Below are 10,143 nucleotides of genomic sequence, written 5' to 3'. Positions count from 1 at the left end.
AATTCTAGTTGATTTCGAACTACAGTACAAGCATTAGTTACAAGCTGTATATAAGCGCTAGGGAACTGAATAGGGAATAAGTCGCCAGATCTCGCGGAGATTGCGGGCGGAGAAAAGAAAGAGGAAAACAAACAAAGAGCATGTGTTCAAGACAGCGAAGGTCAAGCGTGACCTTCGCCGCAAGGTAACAAGGTGCAGCGAAACATGGAACAACAGGTCGTGGCGCTCTGCGCCGCTAGGTCGTTCAACGACAATCAAGGGAGGGGTTGTGGAGAGGTGGTGGGAAGTGGATAGACGGCGACGGGCGGCGAGCGGAGTGTGCGGGGAGTGTTCGGGCATGGGAGAGGGTCAGGGAGGAGGTCGTCTGGCCCCAGGGAACGCCGGGTCGTGACAGACAAACATGGAAAGAATGGGGGGATATCATTGCAGAATAAGGATGTTGTGGATGAAAAAACCATTGATGGGTGAAAACCATTCACATGTGAATTACTGTACCAAAATTCCAGACTCGGACCCAGTCGTTCCAGGGGAACGACTGGTGGAAAACATTGCATCCAGGATGATGTAAGCGCTACATGTGACTATACCGACGTCAGTTCAATGTATATCACTATTTACACCTACTTCAATGTAAACTCGCGAACGGCATGGCCACCGACTCCATCCCTATCCTGTCTGCACCCATATGCTGAGCCAATGGAAGATACAATAAGGAGAAATGTCGCTGATGTCTTTGGGAAGACTCTTTGTGGTTTCCAATTGAGAGCAGTCGTTGCCCAGATCCATTGGAGGGATTTGCTCTTGACAGCTCTGGCAAAACTTTGATATACTGGGTGCCATTGCTGTATAATGGCAGAAGGATTCTAGTAGTCATAACACCACTTACTGTCCTTGGCTCTCAGCAAGCAACTGGACTCAGTGCACTTGGTGTAAGATAAGACTGGAATCCTTACCATGAGTAGGACTCCAAGTAGGGCTGCTGTGGTTTGGTTCCAAGAGCAGAACCGAAGGTCCTAAATCGCAAACATGATAACAGGTTGGCTCATACTTTGGTACAGTTTGAGGGATTGAAGGATGATTGGATTCAGGCTCGGTATTGAACCGAGCCTTGGTCATCTCCATGACCAATTCGGTTCCTCTCGGAACTGAACCACAGCAGCCCTAAGTAGGAAGGCAACCTGCCGCTTCTCACTATGGGATCGGCTCCTTTGAGACAAAGGTGGGAGGCCACTAGAATCTAACTGTCAGAGTACAGCCCGGTTAAGTCCGGACTGCTTACACACAACTGATGACACACCTGCCCCATACCCGCACAGCCTGATCATCATCCCCGGACTGGCACAGACATTTGTTATATTTCCTTCTGCAGAGCGGCCCCGCTTCGCCGGGTATACTGACTTTATCATTCCCTGGGTAGCGAGTGAGGAAGATAACTTTCTTCTCTCACTTCCCCTCGCTGCTCAGGTATGTTGTACATAGTATATACAATGATATGATCTCACTTCCCCTCACTGCTCAGCTGGAATCCCTATCGCAATCCGCTTTGCCAGGTTCCCCCATTGAGACTGATCCTGTCCCCCTCGGCCTCAGCTCCAGCGAAGGCTCGGGATCCCTCGACTTAGAGTCCGAGCAGCTCAGTACCCTGACACTAACCAGCAATCATTGTCATCATTATTTTCGTTTTCCAAATCGTCAATGTCCTCCCATTTATCCAGTTCAACAATTTCCCCAGGGGTAAATGTTGCCAAAAGGAGACAGCCAATAAAATGCCACAAAGTAGGAGCTTTATGGGAGAATTTCTTTGCTGTCTGCTGAACAGACAGAAATTTAACTTCCTTGTGTGTCATTGATGAAGCTGAGAAATGGAAGCCAGAGGCTATGTCTCAATCGAGCTCATTCATGAGTTGTTGGCAAGTGTAAAGGAGCACTGAAGTGAGGAACAGGGTAGGATCCAGCGAGTAGAGCATTTAGAGACACTTTTGGAGGCTTTCCCTTTCAATAATGAGACCAACAAGCATAGGGAGAGACCCCTCGATTTTATGGAGATTTGTGGGGTTGTGACACAGATCATCACTAAGGCAAGCATTGAGAAATTCAGACCATTTGCTTTGAAGGAGTTAAGCACAGCCTCTACACGCACTCTCTTTGGCACTTGAAAGGGTAAAGGAAGCGGGGACTGGTGGACGTTCATCATATTGGACAGTGAGATCAGTTGCACAATAATATTCTTGTTGAGTATTGTTTGTTCGATTCAATATGCACAAACAACAGTATACAGCTGTCGTGGGAAAATGTTTTCCACCAGCCGTTCTGACAAGATAAACAAGCATAAACAGAACGGCTGGGTACGAGCCTGCCGCTACTCCGTAGCGGGTCCTACGTTTTTTTCTCCCCAACTCAATTGTCCTATGCACAGGGTCCTGTATGACCCCCAAACCCAGGGACCATTATCCTCACTCCCTCCCAACCTAGGGTTCCCTGCTTCCTCCCAAGCTCACTGACAAATCATATCTCCTGAAAAAGCTCATGTTCACTCCCGATACAAGTGAGTCGCCGATACATCTAATGCTACTTCACTTCTATGCATGCGGGGTAAGAGTAGCGGGATCTGCCGCTTCAGGCGACGTTCCCCAGTTATAGTATGGCTGAGAGTTTAAGACCATCTTTCCTGCTTTCCATGTTTTATCAGCCACGGACCTAACTTATATCCGCAAAACAATCGCCCAATTTATTAGTCCTCTCTTCTCAACTACCACTCCACTGGACGCCAACGGTTTTCGCAAGAGTATTCAGGTCAAGGAACGTCAACAGCCGCTCTAGACGAGCCTCTCATGAAGGACAGTGGTCGTGCAAGACCTGATGTGATGGGTGAATGGGTCGGTAGAAGCGAGTAAAAATTGTGAGCGCCTATTTATCCGGTGAACAGATGCACTATCGCCGTGGTTTAAAGGGAAGAGTATGGATTCTCAAAGGATTCAGAAATTTCCAGGAAGACGTGGTGGAAAGTGAACACCTGGTAATACGTGTTGACCTCAGTAACAAACCCCGCTCCAGAGACCGTGCAGTTCTTGCCGAAGTCAATCCCCACGAGGCACCAAGGACAAGTTCTGGTGTCTTGTAGAGATTGTTTTGGGCATGCAGGTTCACAACCTCAATGGAAGCCGTCAAGATTGGCTAGCTTCCTCCTCTGATGCGCGAACACTCGCGGCCCCACATTGCCTTTGCGACCGTGGCACTTGGCGCTTGGGGACCTTCAGTTGCTAGGCTAGAGAGTGAATAGGGGATTATCTATCCCAACGTCTACGGATAGCCTCGGTCTCGCCCCAGGAAGTAACGAATTTCCTAGGCTGGGAAATACTTTCCATGGAGAAGAGACTACACATATACGCGCCTATGACGCTCTCTCTTCATGAGAATGGCTTTCCACACTTTATTATAATCGTGAATGAGCACAATCATGCGAATTCGCTGAGCCCGTAACCCAACGCGAAAGCGTGGTGTCGGTTGATCCATCTCTACAAGTCATCATTCATCACTAGTCTCCGGCATCCCGAAGTCATGTGTGGACACAATGCAGCGACCATAACTTATTTGACTTGCCGAGAATTCACACGTTCACAATTAAAAATTAGAAGCTGCAAGATTACAAATTGGCTGCCGAGCTAGGACCAACGGCGAACGTTTCGACTAAGTTGGCCTTATCTGGCACAAACTGCAGACTTGGGCATTAACGGTATCGCCGGAGTGTCCGTCTGAAAATCCAATCACCTTTGAAGCTCACTTATGAAAGCGATAAGTATACCCTGTCAGGCCGTACCATCTGAACAAACAAGGAATTGATCCACACTTCCAGATCACCTCAGTAACCATCAGAGGATCAAAGCACCGTCCTGGTAGGAAAATCCCCACGGGATGGCACTGATTCAGTTTCATTCAGACAAGCGATGCGGGGAATCCTCAGTTAAATGAATGCGTTGTTCGATGGAAATAGGAATCTTCTTATCCTCCCCAGGCCGTGCCCGCTTGAATCATAACAAGAGAACACTGTCCAATGGATGCTGGTGCTTTGCATCCTATTCAATCTGGCCGGATTCGGATGGCTTTCGCTTGATAAGAATGGACTTGTTACAGGACACGTCTTCCTCTCCCCCACCTCACAGGTGTCCCCAACCCCTGTCTAACGAGCCATGCCCCCAGACAGAATGTCAAAATGTCGGATTTGGAGATTGTACGCCAATTTTTGTCACTGGCTCCTAGCAAATGATTCACCTGAGAGACTCAAACCCTCTAGTCTCGTGCACTGGACCTAATCGTAATATACGTTGTGACGAGTGCCAGGCGAATCAAAGAGGCAGTGGGCAGAGCTCCAACGCACCGAACGCGGACGCGAACGTAAGTCGAGCAAAACGTTTCATTGCCGCCCAAGATTTATATATTACTCTTGCGCGCTTCTCTCTACGTCCAGCAAAGCCAAACAGCACTTCTGGCGGTTGGTAGTCACCAAAGCTTCTCTTCTCTGCTTGAGTTCAACGGGCTTTCTTTCTATCGTACAGCGGTGACCAACGGCGCCGGAATTCTAATGCACCACTGGTATCCCCCCTAACCACCCTGCATCCCAACTCGAGGGAATCGCTGAAATTGCTCCGACGAGATCGACAGACTTCACCGATCCTATAGACTCCAGCAGCGGAATTACATCTTGTTCTTTTCTTCACAATATTCCTGATGATTATCGATGACCTAACGAATTCGTGGCGTTTACACGTTTGTTTGTGTACAAGAGGTCCTGATTACGATATTGAATAACGTTAGCTTAACTAAACATTGCACTACGGAGTTCCAGGCGCCGACATGATCTCCTTGTAACTCGATATGAAATAATACCGCCACTCATACCAAATGGGTAACCGAGCAATTGAATTATTAACTCCGCTAAGGGTCATGCTGACTAGGATATTACAGAGATCATCCTTGAACTGGTGGGTTATTCCAGGTGGTCTGCCACAGGGCACACTTTGCTCATGGTTAGGTCGTTGTCTTTGATCCCATCTTGAACTGAGTCAGTGACTTCCTTTCGTGGTGGGACATGGGATGCGCGCCTGCAATGAGTTCCTGAAAGATGTTATAAGTACGATTGTTAGCCTGTGCCACCTGTTGCCACGATGACGAAGAGAAAATCAATGGATTCAATCGGGAAAAGTGACCAACTGAGCGAGCGACGATCCCTTGACATGCGGCTGGCAAGGCTCGACTCAACCCATGCACGCATGCACACAGTAGCTCCCTCTGAGAAGGGGAGAGGAAATCATCAATCATCTCAAGTTAGCACTTTGGTACCTCGCTGCTGTGATCGGCGTTCAAGTCCGACCCTGAGGAGCTGCGCCAATTCATTGATCCCCCTTGGGTCGACACAAATCGGGCACCCTGAGGTTGTGCTGCGCCTCGCCACATCCCTCTAGAGTCTCTTCCCCGGGCGCTCTTTCGAGTAGCTTGTGGTGCGTGTCCAATATCTGGGGGAAACATTAAATCACAACAAAACACACCTCTGAAGCTGCGATTTCTTGCTTATGCTGGAGTTGGGGGTACAATCGTATTGAGAAGCCTTGATTAGCATTCCTGGCTGCACGGTCAAGACCCCTTTTTTAAGAATATACGCATGGGTGCAGTGATTTGATTGAGAAGCGCTCAAAGGCCATTAAGATCGTTACTGTCCTATTATCGCCCTGCAAAGAAGGACGGCGTATTCGCTATTACAAAGTTGTATTTTCGCCACTTAAGAAGATAGCCGGCACATGTGGCGAGCAGTTCATTGGGCTACGACTCCGCCAGGGTGCCTTATCCTACAAGGAACACTGATTTATCCTCCCGACCCAAGGACGGGAAACGTGGGGATATCGTGGCACACCTGTTTACTGTCGAAGCTCTTCCGCCGAAGATGAGCCATGGGCGCTAATCAAAATGATACGGGGAATTCTGAATGTAGTGACCGCGATATAGGATCGGTTCCAAATACTAAACCATCACTGAGACACCTAATGTAGCATTGTCTTGAGTATCAACAACTTCATGGCGAGCCACAGTGAACGGCGCATCCATTTGAGTTTAAGAAGCTATGAGAGAAGCTTCTGCAGAACTACATCTTCTATCACACAGTCATTCAACTGGCGAGCGCTTCCAACCGTGACTTGTCACAACGTGATGCGTGTCACTCCCACGCTTGGTCGGGTAATTCCAGCAAGCACTCCTCCAAGGGAAACGAAATGGAATCTACCGTTTTCACCCGCACCACTCAGAAAAAAGAATCTCACCAGAAGAGGAAATGGGCTTTCACTGGCACGGACCTTGACCACGTTCCCTGATTCACTACTAGATTCCAAGCTTTTTTGTCTTGTGTGCACGCACTCTCGACCCCTAAGCTGTACGAGCATACTGACCGATCTGGAAAAAGATCTGCAGACTCAATTAAATATTGCCGCTAAATTATCTTAACTTAATGGAGAATAATAAGCTCATCGAGTCTCCTTCTGGCTATGGGCACTCTAGTGGCCCCTGCCAATAACTTTGACTAATAGCACACACTATATAAAAATGCCTGGGGAGAGTACATCGTCTCCCCAACAACCCTTCCACACCTCTCACAACCACTCTGAATTTTGTACCTATGGCAGATACTCAGAATTCGTGCGCCACTTGTGGAAACAATCCACCCGTACGCGTCAATGATCTTCGCTCGGCAATCAACCTGATGATGAAAACCCCCTAGCAGGCTCGTACTTGCTGTGCGATACCCAACAAAGGCCGCGTGGATGCTGGCGAAACGACTGTTCAGGGCAACTGTTTGTACTCACTTAGATTCCTCTTCCTGGAAACGGCCTGACATCCACCCCCTGACTTAGCCAATAATTATTCGACTGATCGTTCCGCGCGTGGCGACGACCTAATGAAGCCTTACCCGATCTGTCAGCGCTGTACTCCCCCAAGCACGCCCCCGCAGCAATGTGTGCTGAGTGCAGAGCACGCTTGAACCATTAAGCGAACACTTTCGTTCGCTCGCAGCCTTTATGGGCGTCGTTTTCCCGGTGATCATTCTGTAGCGAGATCCGATGTTGTCTGATTTGAGAGCAGTATTGCGCCAATGTCATCTAATGTAACTAGTAACAACCGCCATCGATCTCATAGTTCCGATAAGTATTGAGGTCTCCTTGCCATCGTCATAAGTCAGTTGCTGGACGTGTGACAAATATTGTTGGAGGCTACAAGAAAAATTTACAGCGAACGAGCGCTAAACTGGAAGTGGATACCGGGTCTGGAACACGAATGCCTAAGGACTAGCCTCAGGCACTGTTCATCAGGACATGCGTGGCATCAGTGCCCATGTGGCTGAATAAATGCCGTCGCCATATCCTAGATCTGTGACGTCTTGATGCCCACGTGTTACGGCACCAGGCTGTTTTCGCATGCCGGTCGTTTCTAAGATGCCAACAACGAGAGAACAAACGCTCTAGATGGAAGAAACCGAAGTTCTACATTCCCGCATGTTTCGCTGCTTGACTAGTCTGCAACCTCCGCGGATTAGGCGACCTCGCTGAATTCCGGATTTTTCATTCAGGGGGACTGGCGCCATTCAGTTTGAGCTCCGGCTCGTTTGACACCGCGCGCCGAACTCACCCCTCGGACTCATTCCGGCAAAATCGGATATGGGCGTGTACAACAACGGAGCGGAGAATACTCATTTGGAAACTTAGCTCCGCTACTCCTGACTCCACCACGTACTTGCCGAGGCATCTGACAATGACAAAGAGGGTTATAGTACTCTGCTGCTAATTCTGGTCGATAACGGGCATTCGGGCATGAACTTGGGACTGGGCTGGAATTCCGTCCCCAGGCAACAGTGACATGCATCCGTGTCTATCTTTTGAACACTTTTGGGGAATTCGATTTGAAAACCTTCCCGTTTACACAGCGCCGCCGAATCCGATCCTCCATGTCTGAAAGGAACAACCAATGCCTCACTTGTCTCATAGAGACAGATCGTACGTGCTCTGGGACGCCTGCTTCCCCAGAGACCTGCTGATCTCTGCCTAGGCGTGGGAGGGCAGGCGGCGAATGCAGGCGCTCAGGACTGGAGTTGCATTGGTGATAATCCAACTCCCCTGCATGAACCAAGGCCGGTCTTTGGTCCCCCCCTCCATACTGACATCTTCATTTGCCTGCCAGAGTTGCCGTGCACGTCGCCATGTCCCACCCACGACAAGTCGCTTTGCGGAGAGACACGGAGGTCAGCCATCTCAGCTTCTCTCACTTGCTGGACATTCAGCCTCACGTCACTTCGTTTCCAGAGGGGACTAACAACTTCCCAGAGGGTGAAAGTAGTGCAACCACATAGAACGGCTTTTCTCCCCAACCCTGCAGATCAATTGACTGACCGACCGGCCGCACTGGACCTCCCACTTATGGTCACTTACGTTATCCTCCGGAGGGCCGGCAGTAAACCTCCCAGGGACCTGATTGGGCGATTGAGGTAATCCAAATGAATGTATGGACGATCTTCATCGGTTCGTTTATTTGGCAGGAATGAAGGATCACCCCAATCGTCCAATCAGGTCCCTGGGAAGTTTTTTGATTGGGTCTCTACAAACCGCTCCTGAGCTTTGACCCTGAAGCCCTAACCGAAGGACTACACCTGGAGTTTCGCTCACAGACGGAACCTCACTCTCAATACTTCATCAGCAAATGGAATTGATTTTCAAACAATAAAAACACCACATTTCAGTTCGAATTGGGACACATTTGTTAGGATGGAGATGGAATTGGCACCGGTGAACTTCTCAGTCCATATTGCGAAATCTCAATTCGAATCATTGCCCTCAAAGCTTAAGCGCCGCTTTTCCCTGATGATTAGCAGCCTATGGATAATCCTCATTGGTCGATAAGTAGCAGAGGCAATTATAGTGAGAAATTAATAAACGCTTACGACATCGGTTATGCGTGACAGGCGTTACGCCTCCGTTCCAGCGATGCAGCCCATAACATCGAGCTTGGTCGGTATGGCAGCAAGGCGTCTATAGCCTGTACACGTTGGAGGCGTGCTTAGATGTTGGATCGCGCGGCTTATTGGGGCCCCTTTGCTCGCAACTCTCTTGGTCATTTGTCCGGAATAAGTAGTTAAGCCTCGTTGCTCAGAGACCTATACACAAGTTCTTCGCATGCTGTCTCATGAGCGGACTATAGTAGGGTTAATAGCTTTCACTGTAGTTTCAGCCTGCAATCACGGATTCTGATACTCTACGCAGAATAAACGACACGACCTTTTTTGGAAGGTAATTGATTTCAACGGGCTGTCAAACATCTCTCCAGAGCAGCGAGGTAGTTCGTTAGGTGACCTGGGCTGATGTTGCTTTGGTTGGTTTCCTGGATAACTAATCGACAATGGTCCCAGATGACGGAGGTGGGTCACCCACCGCGCAACATTTCATCCAACGAATTTACAGGATTATGTCCCATGGGAGGTTCGGTGGGCAATTAATTCCGTGGTTTGGTATGCTTTTTTTTTCGAATAAAATAATCATTAATGCCTCTCCGAGTGCCTCGGAATGACAAAGGAGCAAGTCCCAACCAAGCTTGAAGGCCGTTATAGCAGTCCAGGACGCCGAAAGACCGTTCCCATTCAGCAAGGCCGGTGTTTGTGGACGAATGAGCTTGCATGCTCTGCTCCTATTGATCCGCCTGGTATCCTGTCCCCCCACATACACGCCACCACCTATGGGCGTTGGTGAACTGTAACATCTTACTATGCCACGACGACTTTACACGTATAACTCACAACGTCTCAATTCCATGATCAAAGTCTCAAACATGATTGTGATAACGTTGGAAAGTGAGCACAGGTGACTCTTGCTGAAGTAGTCATGGTTCGAGATGCACGCAAGATCCTCCCAGATTGCCTTCGTTTCCTGGTTCGTAGGACGTGAAGTCGCACACCATGATCCATAAGCCCCCATGTCATAGCCATAGCACGGAGAAATAAACGGGGGGACAGCTGAGACTCGCCACGACATACAAGGGGAGGTCTTTGGGACCTGCTACCGTGGTGCAAGATTGAAGTCCGCCATTGAAATGTGTTACACGGTACGAAGTAAGGCT

General features: G+C 49.0%; 1 protein-coding gene across 1 annotated transcript; it reads right to left on the bottom strand.

Moving 5' to 3' along the window:
* Positions 1-871: 871 nt before the first annotated feature.
* Positions 872-2,194, bottom strand: EI90DRAFT_3061083 (uncharacterized protein; the record flags this gene model as incomplete). Its single annotated transcript, XM_039060533.1, has 4 exons — positions 872-952; positions 1,179-1,241; positions 1,650-1,882; positions 2,101-2,194. Coding segments are annotated over 3 exons (390 nt in total), but the record flags the coding sequence as incomplete, so codon positions are not given.
* Between the last annotated feature and the right edge of the window lie 7,949 nt (positions 2,195-10,143).

Source organism: Cantharellus anzutake (genome assembly GCF_015039405.1).
Source record: "Cantharellus anzutake strain C23 chromosome Unknown EI90scaffold_28, whole genome shotgun sequence".
In the NCBI taxonomy this organism is placed as follows: Eukaryota; Fungi; Basidiomycota; class Agaricomycetes; order Cantharellales; family Hydnaceae; genus Cantharellus; species Cantharellus anzutake.
Note: the sequence above shows the minus strand (reverse complement) of the source record. Positions and strands in the feature narration are given on the sequence as shown.